At 37.8% G+C, this 22,442-nt stretch overlaps 1 protein-coding gene and 1 long non-coding RNA gene across 4 annotated transcripts; both read left to right on the top strand.

Moving 5' to 3' along the window:
* Positions 1-4,989: 4,989 nt before the first annotated feature.
* On the top strand, positions 4,990-7,153 carry LOC109197528 (uncharacterized). The gene is made up of 3 exons (XR_002058580.2): positions 4,990-5,042; positions 5,967-5,995; positions 6,423-7,153. It is a non-coding gene; the product is annotated as an uncharacterized LOC109197528 (long non-coding RNA).
* Positions 7,154-11,308: 4,155 nt separating this feature from the next.
* LOC109197352 (ATP-dependent DNA helicase PIF1-like) lies at positions 11,309-16,910 on the top strand. 3 transcript variants are annotated; one of them, XR_003216960.1, is made up of 5 exons: positions 11,309-14,250; positions 14,443-14,550; positions 15,830-15,943; positions 16,060-16,163; positions 16,268-16,910. XR_003216960.1 is itself a non-coding variant. In XM_019352325.2 (2 exons), the coding sequence occupies exons 1-2, from the start codon at positions 11,314-11,316 to the stop codon at positions 14,192-14,194; spliced, it is 2,559 nt and encodes an 852-aa protein (XP_019207870.2). In that variant the 5' UTR covers positions 11,310-11,313; the 3' UTR covers positions 14,195-14,323. The 3 variants fall into 3 exon arrangements, 1 of the variants encoding a protein (XP_019207870.2); XR_003216961.1 differs by lacking the exons at positions 11,309-14,250; positions 14,443-14,550 and adding an exon at positions 15,027-15,659; XM_019352325.2 differs by lacking the exons at positions 14,443-14,550; positions 15,830-15,943; positions 16,060-16,163; positions 16,268-16,910 and having other exon boundaries at positions 11,310-13,847; positions 14,170-14,323.
* Positions 16,911-22,442: the final 5,532 nt, after the last annotated feature.

Below are 22,442 nucleotides of genomic sequence, written 5' to 3'. Positions count from 1 at the left end.
TATAAACTTTTTAAACTGTGTGGATCCAAGTGGAGGGATCACATTTCAGTCATTCAGTGATTCAAAGAATATGAACTTTTAATATTCATTCAGATGTTTTCTGACTCTAAATAGTCTTTTCTCATTTTTTAGGTTTTTCTAATTTACATTTAAAACATTTTCAGCTGTTTTCTAACTTCTTCTCTGTGGATGTCAGCTTTTAGCAGTTCAGCTTTTTTGTTTTCAGGTGCAAATTTCTGTATTTTTCATCTCATTCAACATTTTTAACTTAAAATTCAGCAATTAATTCATTTCAGCGCATATATTCAGATTCAAGCATTCACACTGCAGTTTCTTCAGAAAATGCACTTTCTAGTTATATTTTATTCTTCCGTACGTTTTTTGTACTGTATCTCCTTCAAAACCGTTCAACTTAGAAAAACCATTCAAACACCATTAGATTCCTCTTCTTTTGGACATGACTGCTTCTATTTTTCTCATTTCTAACATTTATATTTTTAATTTTATTCAACTTTTTTCAACAAAAAATTCCCATGTATTTCAATGGGGAGACCCTTCAAATCCTCATTCAACTTACTCATTTTCAAACTGTATCTACTTCAACATACGTTGACATAGAGCCACCATTCAAACTTTAAAACGAAGACAAGACATTCAACTATTCAACTTGTATTTATCTTTTCAATATCTGTTATACTTTTTCTTCAGTTCCAGTTTAAGTTTCATGATGTTTTTTCAGCCGTTTCAGCGTTTATAATGGGTGTGTATGGGACGGAATGTTGGGGCTAGAGTGAGACAGCTCAACTGCTAGAGTGAGAGGAGCGAAAAAATTAATCTTAAAATCTTTTTTAAAACTGCTGCTGTGTCCACAGCGTTTCGTCTACAGGTATGATTTTACCCTCAAAACGTAGCCATCGCTGTCCTCTTTCATCCAATGTGTTTACTATTGTGCTAGGTGTTATGGTTCTTTCATAAATGTCACCAAAGCACAGCCTCCTCCCTCCAGCTCCTCCATAGACTCCAATGTTAAAATGGCTCAGAAAGTTCGTTTGAAAATCAGAAGAGCAGGCTGTCTTTACACTGTCACCACGTCCATATAATAAACTCCACAGGCATGAAAACTGAGAATTAGGTAGACTGGACATTGCTGCCGCTCACGGTGAAGGAATTTCGTCTATAGGACCTGTACTTTTCATTTGGGAGCGATTTGTTTCGGCCTGACTTTTCTGTTCATTTTAAGCAGCAAAAGTGAGGTGCATGTCTGCGTGTGTATGGGCCATTGGGTGCAGTCACTATAGCAACCAGGCTCACACCTGCCTGCCTAACGAGCTCTGTCCCTCACTCTGCCAAGATTCATTTTAAACACTTCTCTTTCAACTGCTGCTGTGTCCACAGTGTTTGCCCTACAGCCATCATTTTACCCTCAAAACGTCGCCATCGTTCTTCTCTTTCCAACAGCGTGTCTTTCAAAGCTCAGAAATATAAACTTTTTAAACTGTGTGGATCCAAGTGGAGGGATCACATTTCAGTCATTCAGTGATTCAAAGAATATGAACTTTTAATATTCATTCAGATGTTTTCTGACTCTAAATAGTCTTTTCTCATTTTTTAGGTTTTTCTAATTTACATTTAAAACATTTTCAGCTGTTTTCTAACTTCTTCTCTGTGGATGTCAGCTTTTAGCAGTTCAGCTTTTTTGTTTTCAGGTGCAAATTTCTGTATTTTTCATCTCATTCAACATTTTTAACTTAAAATTCAGCAATTAATTCATTTCAGCACATATATTCAGATTCAAGCATTCACACTGCAGTTTCTTCAGAAAATGCACTTTCTAGTTATTATTATTATTATTATCTATTCCGTACGTTTTTTGTAGTCCTACTACTTCAAAACCGTTCAACTTAGAAAAACCATTCAAACACCGTTAGATTCCTCTTCTTTTGGACATGACTGCTTCTATTTTTCTCATTTTTAACATTTATATTTTTAATTTTATTCAACTTTTTTCAACAAAAATTTCCCATGTATTTCAATGGGGAGACCCTTCAAATCCTCATTCAACTTACTCATTTTTAAACTCCTACTACTTCCACATACGTTGACATAGATCCACCATTCAAACTTTAAAACGAAGACAAGACATTCAACTATTCAACTTGTATTTATCTTTTCAATATCTGTTATACTTTTTCTTCAGTTCCAGTTTAAGTTTCATGATGTTTTTTCAGCCATTTCAGAGTTTATAATGGGTGTGTATGGGACGGAATGTTGGAGGTTAGAGTGAGAGCTTCAACTGCCAGAGTGAGAGGAGCGAAAAAATTAATCTTAAAATATTTTTTAAAACTGCTGCTGTGTCCGCAGCGTTTGCTCTACCGGTCTGATTTTACCCTCAAAACGTAGCCATCGCTGTCCTCTTTCATCCAATGTGTTTACTATTGTCCTAGGTGTTATGGTTCTTTCATAAATGTCACCAAAGCACAGCCTCCTCCCTCCAACTCCTCCATAGACTCTAATGTTAAAATGGCTCAGAAGGTTCGTTTGAAAATCAGAAGAGCATGGTGTTTTTACACTGTCACCACGTCCATATAATAAACTCCACAGGCATGAAAACTGAGAATTAGGTAGACTAGACATTGCTGCCGCTCACGGTGAAAGAATTTCGTCAATAGGACCTGTACTTTTCATTTGGGAAGGATTTGTTTGGGGCTGACGTTTCTGTTCATTTTAAGCAGCAAAAGTGAGGTGCATGTCTCTGTGCGTGTGTATGGAGCCCCTGGCTCAGTCACTATAGCAACCAGGCTCACACCTGCCTGCCTAACGAGCTCTGTCTCTCACTGTGCCAAGATTAATCTTAAACACTTCTCTTTCAACAGCTGCTGTGTCCACAGTGTTTGCTCTACAGCCATCATTTTACCCTCAAAACGAAGCCATCGTTGTTCTCTTTCCAACAGCGTGTCTTTCAAAGCTCAGAGATGTAAACCTTTAAAACTGTGTGGATCCAAATGGAGGGATCATATTTTAGTCATTCAGTGATTCAAAGAATATGAACTTTTAATATTCATTCAGATGTTTTCTGACTCTAAATAGTCTTTTCTCATTACTCAGGTTTTTCTAATTTACATTTAAAACATTTTCAGCTATTTTCCAACTTCTTCTCTGTGCTTGTCAGCTTTTAGCAGTTCAGCACTTTTGTTTTCAGGTGAAAATTTCTGTATTTTTCATCTCATTCAACATTTTTAACTTAAAATTCAGCAATTAATTTTTTTCAGTGCATATATTCAGATTCAAGCATTCACACTGCAGTTTCTTCAGAAAATGCACTTTCTAGTTATTATATTTTATTCTTCCGTACGTTTTTTGTAGTCCTACTCCTTCAAAACCGTTCAACTTAGAAAAACCATTCAAACACCTTTAGATTCCTCTTCATTTGGACACGACTGCTTCTATTTTTCTCATTTTTAACATTTATATTTTAATTTTATTCAACTTTTTCAACAAAAATTTCCCATGTATTTCAATGGGGAGACCCTTCAAATCATCATTCAACTTACTCATTTTTAAACTCCTACTACTTCCACATACATTGACGTAGATCCACCATTCAAACTTTAAAACGAAGACAAGACATTCAACTATTCAACTTGTATTTATCTTTTCAATATCTATTATACTTTTTCTTCAGTTCCAGTTTAAGTTTCATGATGTTTTTTCACCCGTTTCAGAGTTTATAATGGGTGTGTATGGGACGGAATGTTGGGGCTAGAGTGAGACAGCCCAACTGCTAGAGTGAGAGGAGCGAAAAAATAAATCTTAAAATATTTTTTAAAACTGCTGCTGTGTCCACAGCGTTTGCTCTACAGGTCTGATTTTACCCTCAAAACGTAGCCATCGCTGTCCTCTTTCATCCAATGTGTTTACTATTGTACTAGGTGTTATGGTTCTTTCATAAATGTCACCAAAGCACAGCCTCCTCCCTCCAACTCCTCCATAGACTCTAATGTTAAAATGGCTCAGAAAGTTCGTTTGAAAATCAGAAGAGCATGCTGTCTTTACATTGTCACCACGTCCACATAATAAACTCCACAGGCATGAAAACTGAGAATTCAGTAGACTAGACATTGCTGTCGCTCACGGTGAAAGAATTTTGTCAATACAAGTTGTCGTTTTCTTTTGGGAACGATTTGTTTCGGGCTGACTTTTCTGTTCATTTTAAGGAGCACAAGTGAGGCGCATGTCTGTGTCATGTGTATGGAGCCATTGGGTGCAGTCACTATAGCAACCAGGCTCACACCTGCCTGCTTAACGAGCTCTCTCTGCCACTCTGCCAAGATTCATCTTAAAAATTTCTGTTACAACTAAGCAGTTGGAGTTAGATTAAGTCAACAGGTACAATAAGTCAGATTTGACAGGGTTTTGCCACAGATTAACAGTATGTCAGTAGTTAGTATAGGCCAACTGAATAGAGCATTCTCATTGGCCTGTTAAATTCAAGCTGATTGTGTATTGGTGGACTTGTCTTCTGCACACAGGTTTTTTTTTTTTAGATCTGGGCAGTTGGAGTCAGTTGATGACTTTAAATTAATTAATAATTAATTAATAAAATAATTTCTGACTGGATCATTAAAGCTCACAGCATCTACCTGTCTGTAGTGGATTTTCCCACATTTTAAATAATCTATTCTCATTTAATATCTCTGAGTGTATTCGTGGGGAGATAAACTATACAGACTAAAAACAGAGTAGTCTTAAAATAAAACCCATAAAACAGTTCAAGATGACATACTTTTTATTTGCTCGTTTAATGCCAGTTGCCCTCTTTCTCTGTATGTCACTCATTCGCTTATACTCAGGAAAAAGTATCAATTTGTATCCTGATGAGGCTTGTGTATTTTTTTTCTCTGTCTCTGTATGACAGAGAAATGTTTATGCTCAATATTGTTGTTCAAACTGATGCTCAAATTTCCAAGCACCACCTGAACGCCTCATCGGTCTTTAACTCATCACTGTACCACTGTCGTCATTCCGCTTTGCTCTCTGCTGTGGTAAGTACAATACACTCAGTATAGCACTGTTTTATTTTTATGATGGTAAAAATACATGTTTGACATTTAAACTCACATATCAAGTCTTTTTAAAGTTCAACAGAGTTCAAAGAATAAAGAAAGCAAAAAAAGAATAACCTTCGCTATCATTTATATAGGTTTATGACTTTTGCTGTTAGCAGCAGTGCTAACGCTAGCTTCAATGCTAATTCTAGCAACAATGCTAACGCTAGCTATAGTGCTAACACTAGCTTTAGCAGTTGTTAACTGACAAAAAGAATATTCCTGTGATATTCCTGTCATATTTATTGGCGGTCAGTGAGACAAAAGTAACAAATGGGCTTTATTATTGCCATTGTGGCTCAGTTTTAACAGTAAGAGTGCTTTATGACTTTTGCTGTTAGTAGCAGTGCTAACGCTAGCTTCAATGCTAATGCTAGCGTCAATGCTAATGCTAGCAACAATGCTAACGCTAGCTATAGTGCTAACACTAGCTTTAGCAGTTGTTAACTGAAAAAAAGAATATTCCTGTGATATTCCTGTGATATTTATTGGCGGTCAGTGAGACAAAAGTAACAAATGAGCTTTATTAGTGCCATTGTGGCTCAGTTTTAACAATAAGAGTACTAGCGCTAGCAGCAGTGCTAACACTAACTGAAGTGCTAACGCTAGCAGGAATGCTACCGCTAGCAGCAATGCTAAGGCTAGTAACAGTCTAACAGTAGCCTTACATAAGTGGAAATACTTCAGTTAATTAGTTTGAATTATAAAATGGCTGCTGTATCAGCTGGTGTGCTATATTACTCTATAATTACCCTGCTGACTATAAGTTCAGTGTATCATGTCGTGTGGGCTTTGTATTTCTGTTAGTCTGATAACACTGTACACACAATTAACATATTATTTCTCGTCTTACACTTTCAGGAACTTGACTGACACCTGTGCTTTGCCTGGTAGGTGTGCACATACTGTAAGAGAAGTAGACCAAAATAAAAAAATAATCTGACTAATATAAGCTGTAAAGTGATGGGTTCAATCTTTGTGCTAGACCCTTTAAACACAATTTTATAAAAAATACACATAAGTGCAGCTTAACAATTGGGCTAAAATATTTTTTTCGTACATTTCTGTAGTCCCACTACATGTGATTAGTTAATGATTCATGATGATTATTTGTATTTAAAACATTATTGCTGAATTTAATTAAACATTTATTCTTTTAAAAAGTGCCCAATTATGCAACTTTTTGCACATGGCAGCCGACAACAGTTTAGCTTGAATATTTGTTTTGTCCTTTTTCAGTAGTCACAATTAGTTCATACAATTACCATGTGATATCATTTTAATAAAATTTTTTTTTTTCTTGTGTTTTGTTCACAGTGTGCAGAAGAAGAACAAGGACCAGATCTCCAGTCTTCTCTCTCACATCCCAACCCCCCAACCCCTCTATCCTCTGTCCTACTCCACCTGTTGTCTCTGCCTTCTTTCCATCTGTATTTCACCCTGTGGTTTGTGAGAAATTTTGCCAAACCAAGAATCTTATTGCGGTTTGATTTCAAAGCCGTGTCTCTCCTGCTCTGTCTGTTCTCTCTGCTAAATTTTCTCTCTACCTGTTTTTCACTCTTTGGCTTGCTGCTGAAAAATGCACATGCCAATAAAGCAATAAAGAGTGCATATTTTGCCTCAACCTATGAACAAACTGAACAAACAAAGAAAACTCTACGGTTTGATTTCAAAGCCGTGTCTTTCCTGCTCTGCCTGTTCTCTCTTCTAAATTTTCTCTCTACCTGTTTTTCACTCTTGGCTTGCTGCTGAAAAATGCCAAGCCATTAAAGCAATAAAGAGTGCATATATTGCCTCTACCTGAGAACAAACTGAACAAACAAAGAAAACTCTAATTCACGGTTTGATTGTGATTTCCCAGCCGTGTGTCTCCTGCTCTGCCTGTTGTCTCTTCTAGATTTTCTCTCTACCTGTTTTTCATTTTGGGCTTGCTGCTAAGTTGTGCCAAGCCAATAAAGAGAGTGCATAATATTCTCTCGACTGAAGAACAAACTGTCAAACGAAAGACAACTGTTTCAGACAAATAAAAACTGAAATATAAAAACAAAGACAACATCTCCTGGTGTGTGCCACTCTTATCTTGTGAACATATTTTCTGAAGACTAAGAAACACTTGCAGGTGTGTGAAAATGCCAAGGAAGCAGAAAAAGTCACAAGCTGCAAAACAACGCTGGAAGAAGTTCCATGAGTTTCACAGTGTACCAATATGTGAACAGGCTGAGTTTGATTTTCCTCAGAGCTCTGCAGAAGACAGTGTGTCTGCAAAGACCAATTCTGACAGTGTCAAACAGGCAGGTCAACATGTTCCTGCACATGTACAACAGGTATGCTATGCTGATGCTGTAAAGAGTGGACTGCAGCATGAATTTAATGAACAACATGAGGTGTCAAGTGCCCCACAGGTGGGTTATGCTGATTTTTGAAAAGAGGCTGTCACATTGATGTCGGAGGACCATCTCATGCAGAAAGAGTGAACCTTGAAAACCAGCCCTCTGTAACACATGTCTGTGCATCTCACAGCCAGGCACATCCTAAATATGGAGACTCCAGAAACAAGCAGTGCACATGTAATTCACTCACATTTCTTGCATTCCTTCATGAGAATGAAAAAATGACTACAGCTGACCTTAATCTGGTCTTGGATAAAGGTGATGTGATGTACAAAGAGGCAAAGAAAAGATTCCCCAAGAGTATTCATTTGGCAACCGATGAGCTGCCTGACAAAGTTTATGCTCGCAGGTCTATGTATCATGTCGACATGACACAGCCTTCCCGGTATGGGACATTTGAAGAACCTCCAGAGGAAGCAGTAGATACCTTTCTCAGCTTAGAAGCAGGACTGAGCTGCCTGTTGTCAGATGTGCAGTATGCCTTATTGATTATGAGTGGATTGTGTATCGCAGTGTTCAGATCCACATCAGGCAAATATGGTTTCTTTGATCCACACTCCAGAACACCCAGTGGTCTTTCTCTATTACTACAGTCACGTAATCGTGGTACAGCTGTGATGCTGAGATTTACACTCCTCAGTGACATGATTAAGAGGCTACAAGATTCTTATCAAATGATGGAGATATCACCTTCTTGTAACTATGAGCTGAAGCCTGTGCAGTTTTACAGTATGAGCACAGTCAACCTAAGTGATACTATCAGAGACACAGTCTGCAGACCAACAGCTGCCACTGCTGTGGCACCTACTCACTCTGATACAACTGTTGATGAAGCAAACCCCTCTACTCCAAGGAGAAACACAACCACTGATCTGACTGAGAACATCTTTTGTCAAATGTCCATTTGTGCGCCACTGGTGAAACAAAAAGAAGTCCACATGACTCAGTTCACATCATATGAAGATCAGAATGAACCTCCTAATATACCAACTGAAGCACTATGCAGTGAATTAAATTTTTTTCCATCGAATGATGCTTTTTCATGTCAATCAAATGCTGCAATAACAAATGTTGCTGCCTGTGATCTTTCTGATATAGTTTTACAAAAACTGAAAAAAGTTAATAAACAACAAAGGCACAAAATGAAAAGAAGATTAATGGCATCAGAGAAACCCAGAAATCAGAGAAAAGAAAACCAAAAAAGCAAAGAACGACAAAAGTATGCTTCAAACAAAGAGTACAAAGAAAAGAAAAAATCTTGCACAAACGAGGCATATAAAAACAATCCTGAAGTTAGACAGAAAAAACAACAGTACATGAAAAGACGTTACTGTGAAAATGATGAATTCAGAAAGAAACAAAAACAATATGTTAAAAGACGTTTTTCTGAGAATGCTACAGTAAGAAAGAAACAACAACAATATATTAAAAGACGCTACTGTGACAATGCTGAATTTAGACAAAAACAAAAAAGCTATATCACTAAAAGGTATCAAGAGAGCCCAGAATTCAGAGAGAGACAGAGATCTCGAGTGACTCAGCGTTATGCACGTGACAATGCATTCAGAGTAAGACACAGACAACTAATGAAACAACTAATGCGAGACAGGTATCAAAGTAATCTTGCATTCAGGATTATGCACAACATGAGATGTGCCATGAAAATAAAAAGGAAATACAGATGGGTGAACAGACAAACCCAAGAGAGTGACAACAGTGTGATCAACGAGGCCATATCTGTGTTCAAATCACAAATCAAAGTTGGACCATCATACCCATGTACTGTGTGTTTCAAGGCTTCATTTCCAAACCAAGTGCGACCCTGCACAAGGTCAAATTATGTCAAAAACCCACATGTGGTTGCAACATGTTTGACAGGAAAGTTTGTTCATGTTTGTGATGAAAACTGCAGAAATGAGCAGTGCAATGTGCCTGATGAGAGAAAGAGAGAGTGGATTTGTCACACCTGCCACAATCATCTTAAAAATGGATCCATGCCAGCACTTGCTGTTGCCAATAAACTGGATCTTGCTGATATTCCACCTGAACTGTCTGATCTCAACATACTGGAGAGACATCTCATAGCCAAGTGCATACCATTTGCCAAGATCATTCCTCTTCCCAAAGGCAAACAGAGAGCAATTAGAGGAAATGTGGTCTGTGTCCCATCAGAGGTACAGGAAACTGTTGAAGCATTGCCTCGATTGAGAATTAATTCTCAGGTGATGAGAGTTAAACTGAAGAGACGCTTGTCTTACAAAGGTCATCAGCTGTTTCAGACTGTGAGCTGGTCTAAACTTGTGCAAGCACTGCATAAACTGAAGCAGATTCATCCACAGTATAAGGATGTGAGCATCAGAGATGATGCTGAGCTGTGTGATCCAACACTTCCTGATGAAGATGATGAGGAGGATGATGATGAAAACATGAATGAGGACGATTATGATGAGGCTGATTTAATGGAAATTGACAGCTGTGAGAAAAATGCACTGAGTGAAGCACAAAATAAAAATGAACAGGATATTGACATGTTATCCTGTGATGGTGAACAACCACGTGAACAGATGAGAGATGATTCAGAGCAAGAAGATGGGCTGACTAATGGTGGTTTTGCACTCGAGTCCTGTTTGCAGCCCCCTGATGTGGCTGAGGAGATATTATGTTTCAGTGAAGGAATCTACTCTGTTGCTCCTGCAGAGCGAAACAATCCAATAAGTTTTTTCAAAACACCTAAACTGGAGGCCATGGCCTTCCCTGTCCAGTTTCCTACAGGCCAAAACACACTTGATGAAAGAAGGCTGATCAAAGTATCCCCCAGTGGGTATTTCAAATCAAGGCTTTTCTGCATTGATGATCGTTTTGCCAAAGACACAAACTATTTGTTCTTTGCACAGTTTGTGACTGAAATACACTTGGCTACTTCCAGCATGACAATACAGTTAAGAAAGGCAAAGCCTCTGACCAGAGATGGGAGAAAAATAACCTCAGGTATGTTACAAGATAAACATGAGGTGGAGAAACTGGTGCGAAATAAAGACGCAGTGAGATTCATGCAGCCTCTGAGAGGAACCCCAGCCTATTGGGAGAAAACAACAAGAGATCTTTTTGCCATGATCAGACAGTTGGGAACTCCCACGTTCTTTTGCACATTTTCAGCTGCTGAAATGCGCTGGCCTGAAGTGATTGAGGCAATAACAAGGCAGCAAGGTGAACAAGTGAATTTTGAAGGTCTCGACTGGTCAGCAAAGTGTGACATCCTGAGAAGCAATCCTGTAACAACAATGCGCATGTTTGACAAGAGAGTTGAAGCATTATTTAGAGATTTACTCTTATCTCCTGCAGAGCCACTTGGCAAAGTCATTGACTACTTTTACAGAGTCGAGTTTCAGCACAGAGGAAGCCCACACATACACTGTCTCCTGTGGGTAGAAGGTGCTCCTGTGTTTGAGGAGGATGATGATCAAACTGTTGTTGATTTTATAAACAAATACATCACAGCTCAGCTGCCTGATCCACATAAACAACCTGAACTGTACAAGAAAGTAACAGAAGTGCAAAAACACAGTAAGAACCACACGAAGACGTGCTTTAGGAGTTTAAGCTCCGGGTGCCGTTTTGGTTTTCCTAAACCACCCTGCAATGAGACAATGATCACAAGACCCAGTGAGGATGATGAACTGGAGGTAGAAACAGCAAAGAACAAGCTCAGACCACTGAACCAGCTGCTGAATGAACCTGAAACTCCTTCCATGAGTTTAGAGCAGCTCTTGGCAAGATGCAAGTTGACGCATGCAGAATATGAGCGATACCTGAATAAAATGAACACGAGGAGTACGATCATACTAAAGCGTGATCCAAAAGACTCTTGGATAAACGGCTATAATCCACATCTGCTTGAAGCCTGGAACAGTAATATCGACATAAGCTTTGTTCTAGATGCTTTCGGCGCAGCAAATTATTTAATGAAATATATATCAAAAAAAGAGGGCGGGCTATCTGAGTACCTGAAAACTGTCATTGAGAACTCCCATAAGGACAGTGTAAATGAGTGCGATGAAATGAGAGCCGTCATGCAGGCATATTCAAAGAAGCGAGAGATCAGTGCACAGGAGTGTGTTGCTCGTGCATGTGGTCTTCACATGAAGCAATGTTCACGTGCTGTAATATTCATTCCAACTGATGATAATCCTGTGAAAATGAGTCGTCCCCTGTCAGTTCTGGACAACACAACACCTGAGTCTTCCAATGTTTGGATGACATCTTTGAATGACAAATACAAAGCCAGACCTGAAACACCAGAGTATGAGGAGATGTGCATGGCAGACTTTGCTGCTACTTGCAGGATTGTCTATGGCCAACAGACAAAAGGTAAAGATGTTTTGCCCCTTCTCAATGAGATGGGATTTGTGCAAAGGCGCAAAAACGATAAGCCTGCTATCATCAGATTTCACCGCTGCTCACAAGAAAAACATCCAGAGCAATATTACGGAAGACTGCTTAAACTGTACCTTCCTCATCGTTCAGACCACGAACTGAAAACGCCATCTTTGCCAACCTATCAGGCTTTCTATGGTGCTGGCTGTGTACAGCTACCAGGTACTGACCGTCTTGAATACGTGCAACACATTGTCAAAAGAAACAGAGAGAAATATGAGAAAAACAGTGAGGAGATCGAGAGCGCTGTTGAGGAATATGAGCAGAACAGAGGTGTGACTGATGAATGGTGTAATCTGGCACCTGAATCAGATCTCGTAAGGTTGCCACTTGTTGAACAAGAAAGAGAGCGAGACAATGAAAATGAACAGGAAGATGTGCCCGACTACAGCCGTCAGGCTGATGCTTCAACAGAAGTCAGAGCCATCAGGGAACCCCCTGCTATTGATCCCACATTGTTACGTCAGATGTTTCAGAATCTGAATAAGAAGCAAGCCTGCATATTTTATGCAGTTAGAGACTGGTGCATTAAAAGAGTCTGTGCTCTAAATCCAGAGCAGTTTTTCTTTTATATTAATGGTGGTGCTGGAACAGGAAAATCACATCTTATCAAATGCATCTACTCAGAAGCATCTAAGATACTGAGCAAAGTGCCCAGACATTCAGACGACGTTGATATATCAAAACCCACTGTCCTGTTAACTGCTTTCACTGGGACTGCAGCATTTAACATTTCTGGAACAACACTGCATTCTCTTCTCAAGCTCCCGAGAAGCTTAAAACCTCCCATTCAGGGACTTGGCAATCAGCTGGATGAAGTCAGATCAGAACTTTTGAATGCTGAAATAATCGTCATTGACGAAGTGTCTATGGTGTCAAGACATCTCTTTGCATATGTAGATGCAAGACTCAAACAGATCAAAGGGACTCGGAGACCCTTTGGAGGCATGTCAGTCATTGCTGTTGGAGACTTCTATCAGCTACCCCCAGTGCGACAGTCTAAACCTCTCTGTGTGCACGACCCGTCTGAGATTGACCTGTGGCGGGAGCATTTTCAGATGATCACTCTGACTGAGATTATGCGTCAGAAAGATGATGTTGTCTTTGCTGAGATGCTGAACAGAATTCGTGTGAAAGGAAAGTTGGATGAGCTTTGCGAAGCAGATAGAAATTTGTTGTCACAGGCCATAACTGAACCAGCCCATTGTCCGACTGATGCGTTGCACATTTTTGCAACTAATAAAGAAGTGGATGCACACAACTCTGCAACACTGGCTCTGCTCCATACTCATATCATTGACATCCATGCAGATGATTATAGAAAAGATCCTAGAACTGGCAGAATGGCACTACAAGACAGACCATTCAAAGGAGGTAAAAATGAGTTACCAGACACACTGAAAGTTGCAGAAGGAGCTCGTGTCATGCTCACCAGAAACATTGACATACAAAATGGTTTGGTTAATGGAGCTTTTGGAAAATTACTTCGAGTAATTTACTCTGAAAATGACCAACATATCATCAAGCTTGGACTTAAAATGGATAATGAGACATCTGGAAAGAATAACCGCACACCAGCAGACGACATGGTGTACATTGAGAGAGCAGAGGAGAATCTAAAGCAGAAAGGAGTGGTACGAAGACAGTTCCCAGTGAAGCTGGCCTTTGCATGTACAATACATAAGGTACAGGGTATGACAACCACATCAGCTGTTGTCTCTCTTAAGAGCATTTTTGAGCCCGGCATGGCCTACGTAGCTGTCAGTAGAGTGACGTCTCTCAGTGGACTGTATCTTCTTGATATGGAGGAGAAAAAAATATTCACTAACCCAGAAATCACTGCAGCGCTTGAGAACATGAGACAAGCCAACCTTGATGACATGATGCCTCTTCTACACGTGAGGCAAACACTGAGCAGGTCAGACGTTTTCACCATTGTTCATCATAATACAGAGGGACTGCCAGCTCACATTAATGACATCAAGAGTCACCATGAATTGTGTCTAGCAGATGTTTTGTGCCTAACAGAAACACACCTGCGGGGCTCCTTTGTCGCAGAGAGTCTCCACTTGGAAAATTATAATTTGTTTAAACGCAACAGACACCTGTCCTACACAAACTTTCCCCAGATGGCAAACAGAAGTGGTGGTGGAGTTGCTGTTTATGTGAAAAGTAACATTCAAGTGCATGAAAAACAGTACATCCATAATGTAACTGACCTTGAATTTCTGGCTTTAAAGGTTGAAGCACCAGTCAGTGCTCTGATTGCAGTTGTGTATAGACCTCCAGACTACACTCTGAGGCCATTCCTGAAAAACCTGGTAAGCCTATTAGACTCATTAGAGATCATGGACTGTCATCCCATCATAGTGTGTGGTGATTTTAATGAGAATGTTTTATCCAGTGCAAACAAACCAATCCTGAAGCTGTTTGAGTCTAGGGGATACGCACAGGTCATCACTGCCCCTACCACAGAGAAGAACACACTGCTTGACCTAATTTTCATTTCTCAGCCAGAGCGATGTCTCCATTCTGGAGTCATGAAGACCTACCATAGTTACCATGACCCTGTATACTGTGTATTGTCCTGTGATGATTCATGATCTAGATCTTTGACTACAGTAAGTAATTTCTATATTTTGAATGACTTAAGAAAGTAGAGTGATATTTAAAAGTTGACTTAAGAAAAAACGCCCTGCATTGCAGTATAATGTTTGAATTTTTTACATAAAATACAATTAAATGAATTAAGTAATGATATCAGTAAAAGATGACAATTTTATTTATCACAGAAAATCTAAAAATCAGTAATCTATGAATGTCAGAAAAATCAAATATACCAGTTTAAAACGAACAGTGTAGGCATATCCTCTCTTCAGCCAGGCTTCAAAATCCTGCCAGGCTGCCCCAGTCTCACTGTGGCTGGGAGGGAGGGAGGGTGGACCAGAGGATTGCCTACACAACACATAAATGTTCAACAGCTTCTTCATTGTTTCTGAGAGAACAACACAGACTAACGGTTGCTTTTTTTAAAAAAGAAAAAAAGAAAAAGAAAAACCTAATTACAGTAATAATGACAGTTAAGCCAGTTTATCTGTGCCTCTATTTTGAAATACTATTTACAAAAATGTTATTGATTTTGCTTTGTTATAATCTTTAAACTTTTTCAAAAGTATATGATTATATTTTTGGACAAATCTTTCGATGAAACATACATTTTTATGAGCTTTTATCATGTTTCAGCCAGTGCATTTATCAGGGTGGGTCTGGGTCTGGGATGATAAATGCACTGGCTGATAACTGCACATTTCTGTCCAGAAATGTTTCAGCAGTGTCACATATGTACTACATATGTTACACTTGCTTTTTGTTACCAGCTGATACCCTACATTTGTATAGACATTGGATGGTGTGAGGCTGGGGAGTTGAGTGGAGTGGGTAGGTGGGAGTTGAATGGGGGGGTGCAGTGGGAGGTTGTTAGGTTTCTTTTTTTTTTTCTTTTTTTTTTTTTGTTAAGAGAGACACAGTCCTCCTGTGTCTTCTCCAAGCTTCACATGTAAAATCCAACAGTGTGAAGCACATAGCAGCCAGAAACTGTAATGCCACAGATCAGAGAGGCTTCATCATCACCATCTTCATCGCCGTACAATCCGAGCGTGAGACTTCACATCTGGAGCACAGGAGAGATTCTGTGATAAGTCTTCCTTCTAGCTTGTCCCACAAGCAGTCGGTGAGATTTACTCACAACAAAAAGGGTTAATGACATTATTTTCATGAAAACATGTATTAATTATTTGTAAAGCATTTAAATTGTGTTTTCACTTGACCTTAGGAGTGTTATTTTGAGTGTATATTAACGTCTGTACTCAGGTGTTTCCCTCTGTGATCCATCCCCTTCAGAGCTGAGACACTCAGGACTGAACAGACTGCACAGCTTCTGTGACTGAGCCTCCAAAACACCTTTGAAACCACACATGATAGAAGGGCTTTATATTTGCAGCAGCACTACTAAAGGTATTCAGTTTATTACAGGATGTGTTTGTTTCTTAGGACCAGCTCTAAGTGCACACTACCTAACATATACACCTTTCTGTTCCTTACAAACCAACTACTCTGGATCATATGGCCAGTCGGCAGGAATGTTGCTGCAGGAAAACATCCCTGGAGATCACCATCATTGTCAGACTGACTGTGCCTCCTCTGTGCAGTGTCAAGATCCTCCCTAAATGAGTGTGTAAGTTAACATTTTCATTATTTTATTCCTTTTGACAAGACAAGTATCACTGATATTTACATTTACAACTACATATGTTCCTGTTTTCTGCTCTTCTTTTAAAGTCCTCAGCTATCCTGCTTCTGTGCTGCTTGCCACACATCAAACACTGGCCGGATGACAGGGAGGATCCACTCTGAAGTCACTGGACATGATGAGGATCATATGGGACTTTATAGTTTCACAGAAACGTTGTGCTCTTTGATTACAGGTTTTAAATGGACATAATGACTGCGTCTCTCTGATCAACAGGCTGAAGGATTCTTTTCATTGTTAATGCTCTGTACAATGTATGCTTATTTAATATTTCATCACAGAGCAAACCTTAATTTATTTATTTAACATATTTTTATTTTGTTTTAATGTTGAATTAACTGTGGCGATTGTTTTAAGTGGACACTTGGGATGTCATATGACCAGAAATGTGGTAACTGAAATTCTACATTATGTAAAAAAAATCTGCTAAGAACGAAACACACACAAAAAACCCCAAGAGAACTCAAATTCATTCCATGTAATCCAATCTAAAACATTTTAAACTGCTGAAAAGCAACACAAACAGTGTTAAAAAACAGTGTTAACAGAATGATTATGATGAGTTTGTACCAAAGTTTCAGGTCACATGGCACACCTAGTGTGTAGTGTGGGGTATCAGCTGGTAAGTATAGGTTTTTTCATATTTGTGTCCTTAGAGTTCAGATAGATAAAGCCTTGTGTATAATAATTAGTCATAAACACAACTCATAGTCAGGGATTAACTAAATTTTGGACTTAGTGTCTGAGCCCAGGTTAAAACACTGTGTTAAAAAGCATTTAGTGGCATGGCTGAACAATGCTGTAAACTAATGATGCTTATTTATCCATGTTCACAAAAAGGACTAATGTGTTTATTTAATTATTTACATGTGTTAAACTGTGTCACCACCTTAGGCTTTCATTTGAGTTTACTCAAAAATCTCTATACAGTTCTCTTTTACCACTGTGTGGACACTGTTTACATTAAAACATAAAAAAGAATGAGTAATAAAAAGATGTGTAGACAGATCAGTGGATTAAGTAGACCGATAGAAACAGCTGTTCAGCCATGTTCTAAGAAACCAACACAATTTAAAGGTTCAGGATTGTGGTTTTAAAAGTTGAATTTTCATGTATTTCATATGTTGCTTATTATTTTTATTTAGTTATTTAATTTAGTTATTTTTATTTACTCTCCTGTGAAGTGTTTAACAAAAAAAAGCTACTTTAATTTGAATTTTATTTGTTTATTATTTTGTAATTTGTTCTTTAAGAATGGAGTCTTTTCCAGAAACTAAAGTTGAACAGACACATGACAGGATCAGATTATTAACACCTTAAAACATTGCAAATGTCTCTTTTTAAAATGATTTTTATTCTATTTTGCAAAAAAAAATTTGTTGAATTAATTTAAGTCCTTTTTAGAAAGAAGCTGTAAAATATTACTTAAGATTTTTATGTTATTTTCTATGACATACAAAACAAATTGATGTATGTAATATCATTAAACATGTCATACACATGTGTATATGTCTGAAAAACATTATGCTGTATATTAAAGCTTGTATTTTCTCCAGAATGTTTGTTGATCTTTTCAGTTCAATTCAACGCATTTGTTTTTACAATTTACTTTTTATTTTATTTTTTTACGAATTAGACATTTATAATACATAATTCCAGTCTTTAAGTGATTAGAAGAATATGAACTTTTGATATTCATTCAGAGGTTTTCTGACAAAATTTTCTTTTGTCATTACTCATCTTTTTCTAATTTACATTTTAAACATGTTCAGCTATTTTTCAACTTCTTCTCTGTGAACGTCAGCTTTTAGCACTTTTGTTTTCAGGTTAAAAATTCAGTTTTTTTCATCTCATTCAAAATTTTTAACTTAAATTCAGCAATTAATTCATTTCAGCGCATACATTCAGATTCAAGCATTCACACTGCAGTTTCTTCAGAAAATGCACTTTCTAGTTATTAGTGTGAATGCTTGTAAAAGCATTCACAGTATTGTTCTTCTAATCTTTATTATTATTAGTGTGAATGCTTGTAAAAGCATTCACAGTATTGTTCTTCTAATCTTTATTAGTGTGAATGCTTGTAAAAGCATTCACAGTATTGTTGTTGTAATCTTTATTATTAGTGTGAATGCTTGTAAAAGCATTCACAGTATTGTTGTTGTAATCTTTATTAGTGTGAATGCTTGTAAAAGCATTCACAGTATTGTTCTTCTAATCTTTATTATTATTATTATCTATACCACATTCCGTACGTTTTTTGGCATCTAACTCCTTCAAAACCGTTCAACTTAGAAAAACCATTCAAACACCATTAGATTCCTCTTCTTTTGGACATTAATGCTTCTACTTTTCTCATTTATAACATTTATATTTTTAAAATTATTCAACTTTTTTCAACAAAAATTTCCCATGTATTTCAATGGGGAGACCCTTCAAATCCTCATTCAACTTACTCATTTTCAAACTGTATCTACTTCAACATACGTTGACATAGAGCCACCATTCAAACTTTAAAACGAAGACAAGACATTCAACTATTCAACTTGTATTTATCTTTTCAATATCTGTTATACTTTTTCTTCAATTCCAGTTTAAGTTTCATTATGTTTTTTCAGCCGTTTCAGAGTTTATAATGGGTGTGTATGGGACGGAATGTTGGGGCTAGAGTGAGACAGCTGAACTGCTAGAGTGAGAGGAGCGAAAAAATTAATCTTAAAATCTTTTTTAAAACTGCTGCTGTGTCCGCAGCGTTTGGTCTACAGGTATGATTTTACCCTCAAAACGTAGCCATCGCTGTCCTCTTTCATCCAATGTGTTTACTATTGTACTAGGTGTTATGGTTCTTTCATAAATGTCACCAAAGCACAGCCTCCTCCCTCCAACTCTTCCATAGACTCTAATGTTAAAATGGCTCAGAAGGTTCGTTTGAAAATCAGAAGAGCATGGTGTTTTTACACTGTCACCACGTCCATATAATAAACTCCACAGGCATGAAAACTGAGAATTAGGTAGACTGGACATTGCTGCCGCTCACGGTGAAAGAATTTCGTCAATAGGACCTGTACTTTTCATTTGGGAGCGATTTGTTTCGGCCTGACTTTTCTGTTCATTTTAAGCAGCAAAAGTGAGGTGCATGTCTGTGTGCGTGTGTACTGAGCCATTGGGTGCAGTTACTATAGCAACCAGGCTCACACCTGCCTGCCCAACGAGCTCTGTCTCTCACTGTGCCAAGATTCATCTTAAACACTTCTCTTTCAACTGCTGCTGTGTCCACAGTGTTTGCTCTACAGCCATCATTTTACCCTCAAAACGAAGCCATCGTTCTTCTCTTTCCAACAGCATGTCTTTCAAAGCTCAGAGATGTAAACCTTTAAAAGTGTGTGGATCCAAGTGTAGGGATTACACTTTAGTCATTCAGTGATTCAAAGAATATGAACTTTTAATATTCATTCAGGTGTTTTCTGACTCTAAATTTTCTGTTCTCATTTCTTAGGTTTTCCAAATTTTAATTTAAAAACTTTTCAGCTATTTTCCAACTTCTTCTGTGTGAACATCAGCTTTCAAAAGTTCTGCACTTTTGTTTTCAGTTTAATAAATCTGCATTTTCCAGCTCATTCAACATTTTTATTTTTAACTCAAAATTCAGCAATTAATTCATTTCAGTGCATACATTCAGATTCAAGCATTCACACTGCAGTTTCTTCAGAAAATGCACTTTCTAGTTAGTGTGAATGCTTGTAAAAGCATTCACAGTATTGTTCTTCTAATCTTTATTAGTGTGAATGCTTGTAAAAGCATTCACAGTATTGTTCTTCTAATCTTTATTATTATTATTATATTTTATTATATATTCCGTACGTTTTTTGTACTGTATCTCCTTCAAAACCGTTCAACTTAGAAAAACCATTCAAACACCGTTAGATTCCACTTCTTTTGGACATGACTGCTTCTATTTTTCTCATTTTTAACATTTATATTTTTAATTTTATTCAACTTTTTTCAACAAAAATTTCCCATGTATTTCAATGGGGAGACCCTTCAAATCCTCATTCAACTTACTCATTTTCAAACTGTATCTACTTCAACATACGTTGACATAGAGCCGCCATTCAAACTTTAAAACGAAGACAAGACATTCAACTATTCAAATTGTATTTATCTTTTCAATATCTGTTATACTTTTTGTTCAGTTCCAGTTTAAGTTTCATGATGGTTTTTCAGCCGTTTCAGAGTTTATAATGGGTGTGTATGGGACGGAATGTTGGGGCTAGAGTGAGACAGCTCAACTGCCAGAGTGAGAGGAGCGAAAAAAATAATCTTAAAATCTTTTTTAAAACTGCTGCTGTGTCCGCTGCGTTTGCTCTACAGGTATGATTTTACCCTCAAAACGTAGCCATCGCTGTCCTCTTTCATCCAATGTGTTTACTATTGTCCTAGGTGTTACGGTTCTTTCATAAATGTCACCAAAGCACAGACTCCTCCCTCCAACTCCTCCATAGACTCCAATGTTAAAATGGCTCAGAAAGTTCCTTTGAAAATCAGAAGAGCAGGCTGTCTTTACACTGTCACCACGTCCATATAATAAACTCCACAAGCATGAAAACTGAGAATTAGGTAGACTAGACATTGCTGCCGCTCACGGTGAAAGAATTTTGTCAATACGACATGTACTTTTCATTTGGGAAGGATTTGTTTGGGCCTGACTTTTCTGTTCATTTTAAGCAGCAAAAGTGAGGTGCATGTCTGTGTGCGTGTGTATGGAGCCCCTGGCTCAGTCACTATAGCAACCAGGCTCACACCTGCCTGCCTAATGAGCTCTCTCTCACTCTGCCAAGATTCATCTTGAACACTTCTCTTTCAACTGCTGCTGTGTCCACAGTGTTTGCTCTACAGCCATCATTTTACCCTCAAAACGAAGCCATTGTTCTTCTCTTTCCAACAGCGTGTCTTTCAAAGCTCAGACATTTAAACTTTTTAAACTGTGTGGATCCAAGTGGAGGGATCACATTTTAGTCATTCAGTGATTCAAAGAATATGAACTTTTAATATTCATTCAGATGTTTTCTGACTCTAAATAGTCTTTCTCATTTCTTATGTTTTCTAATTTACATTAAAACATTTTCAGCTATTTTCCAACTTCTTCTCTGTGGTTGTCAGCTTTTAGCAGTTCAGCACTTTTGTTTTCAGGTGCAAATTCTGTATTTTCATCTCATTCAACATTTTTAAATTAAAATTCAGCAATTAATTCATTTCAGTGCATACATTCAAATTCAAGCATTCACACTGCAGTTTCTTCAGAAAATGCATTTTCTAGTTCTATTTTATTATTATCTATTCCGTACGTTTTTTGTACTGTATCTCCTTCAAAACCGTTCAACTTAGAAAAACCATTCAAACACCGTTAGATTCCTCTTCTTTTGGAATGGTGTGCTTCTACTTTTCTCATTTATAACATTTATATTTTTAATTTTATTCAACTTTTTTCAACAAAACTTTCCCATGTATTTCAATGGGGAGACCCTTCAAATCCTCATTCAACTTACTCATTTTCAAACTGTATCTACTTCCACATACGTTGACATAGAGCCACCATTCAAATTTTAAAATGAAGACAAGACATTCAACTATTCAACTTGTATTTATCTTTTCAATATCTGTTATACTTTTTCTTCAGTTCCAGTTTAAGTTTCATGATGTTTTTCAGCCGTTTCAGAGTTTATAATGGGTGTGTATGGGACGGAATGTTGGGCTAGAGTGAGACAGCTCAACTGCCAGAGTGAGAGGAGCAAAAAATTAATCTGAAAATATTTTTAAAACTGCTGCTGTGTCGCAGCGTTTGCTCTACAGGTATGATTTTACCCTCAAAACGTAGCCACCGCTGTCCTCTTCATCCAATGTGTTACTATTGTCTAGGTGTTATGGTTCTTTCATAAATGTCACCAAAGCACAGCTCCTCCCTCCAACTCCTCCATAGACTCCAATGTTAAAATGGCTCAGAAGTTCTTTGAAAATCAGAAGAATGGTGTCTTTCCACTGTCACCACGTCCATATAATAAACTCCACAGGCATGAAAACTGAGAATTAGGTAGACTAGACATTGCTGCCGCTCACGGTGAAAGAATTTGTCAATACGACTGTACTTTCATTTGGACGATTTGTTTCGCCTACTTTTGTTCATTTAGCAGCAAAGGAGGTGCATTGGTG

The sequence above is a fragment of the Oreochromis niloticus genome, linkage group LG16 (assembly GCF_001858045.2).
Source record: "Oreochromis niloticus isolate F11D_XX linkage group LG16, O_niloticus_UMD_NMBU, whole genome shotgun sequence".
In the NCBI taxonomy this organism is placed as follows: Eukaryota; Metazoa; Chordata; class Actinopteri; order Cichliformes; family Cichlidae; genus Oreochromis; species Oreochromis niloticus.
Note: the sequence above shows the minus strand (reverse complement) of the source record. Positions and strands in the feature narration are given on the sequence as shown.

Excerpts from the sequence above, each read along its gene's own strand:
- LOC109197352 (XM_019352325.2), top strand. The coding sequence starts at position 11,314 with ATGAACACGAGGAGTACGATCATACTAAAGCGTGATCCAAAAGACTCT. Across the intron at positions 13,848-14,169 it reads GTGAGGCAAACACTGAGCAG|GTTGAAGCACCAGTCAGTGC; the intron begins GTCAGACGTTTT and ends CTGGCTTTAAAG.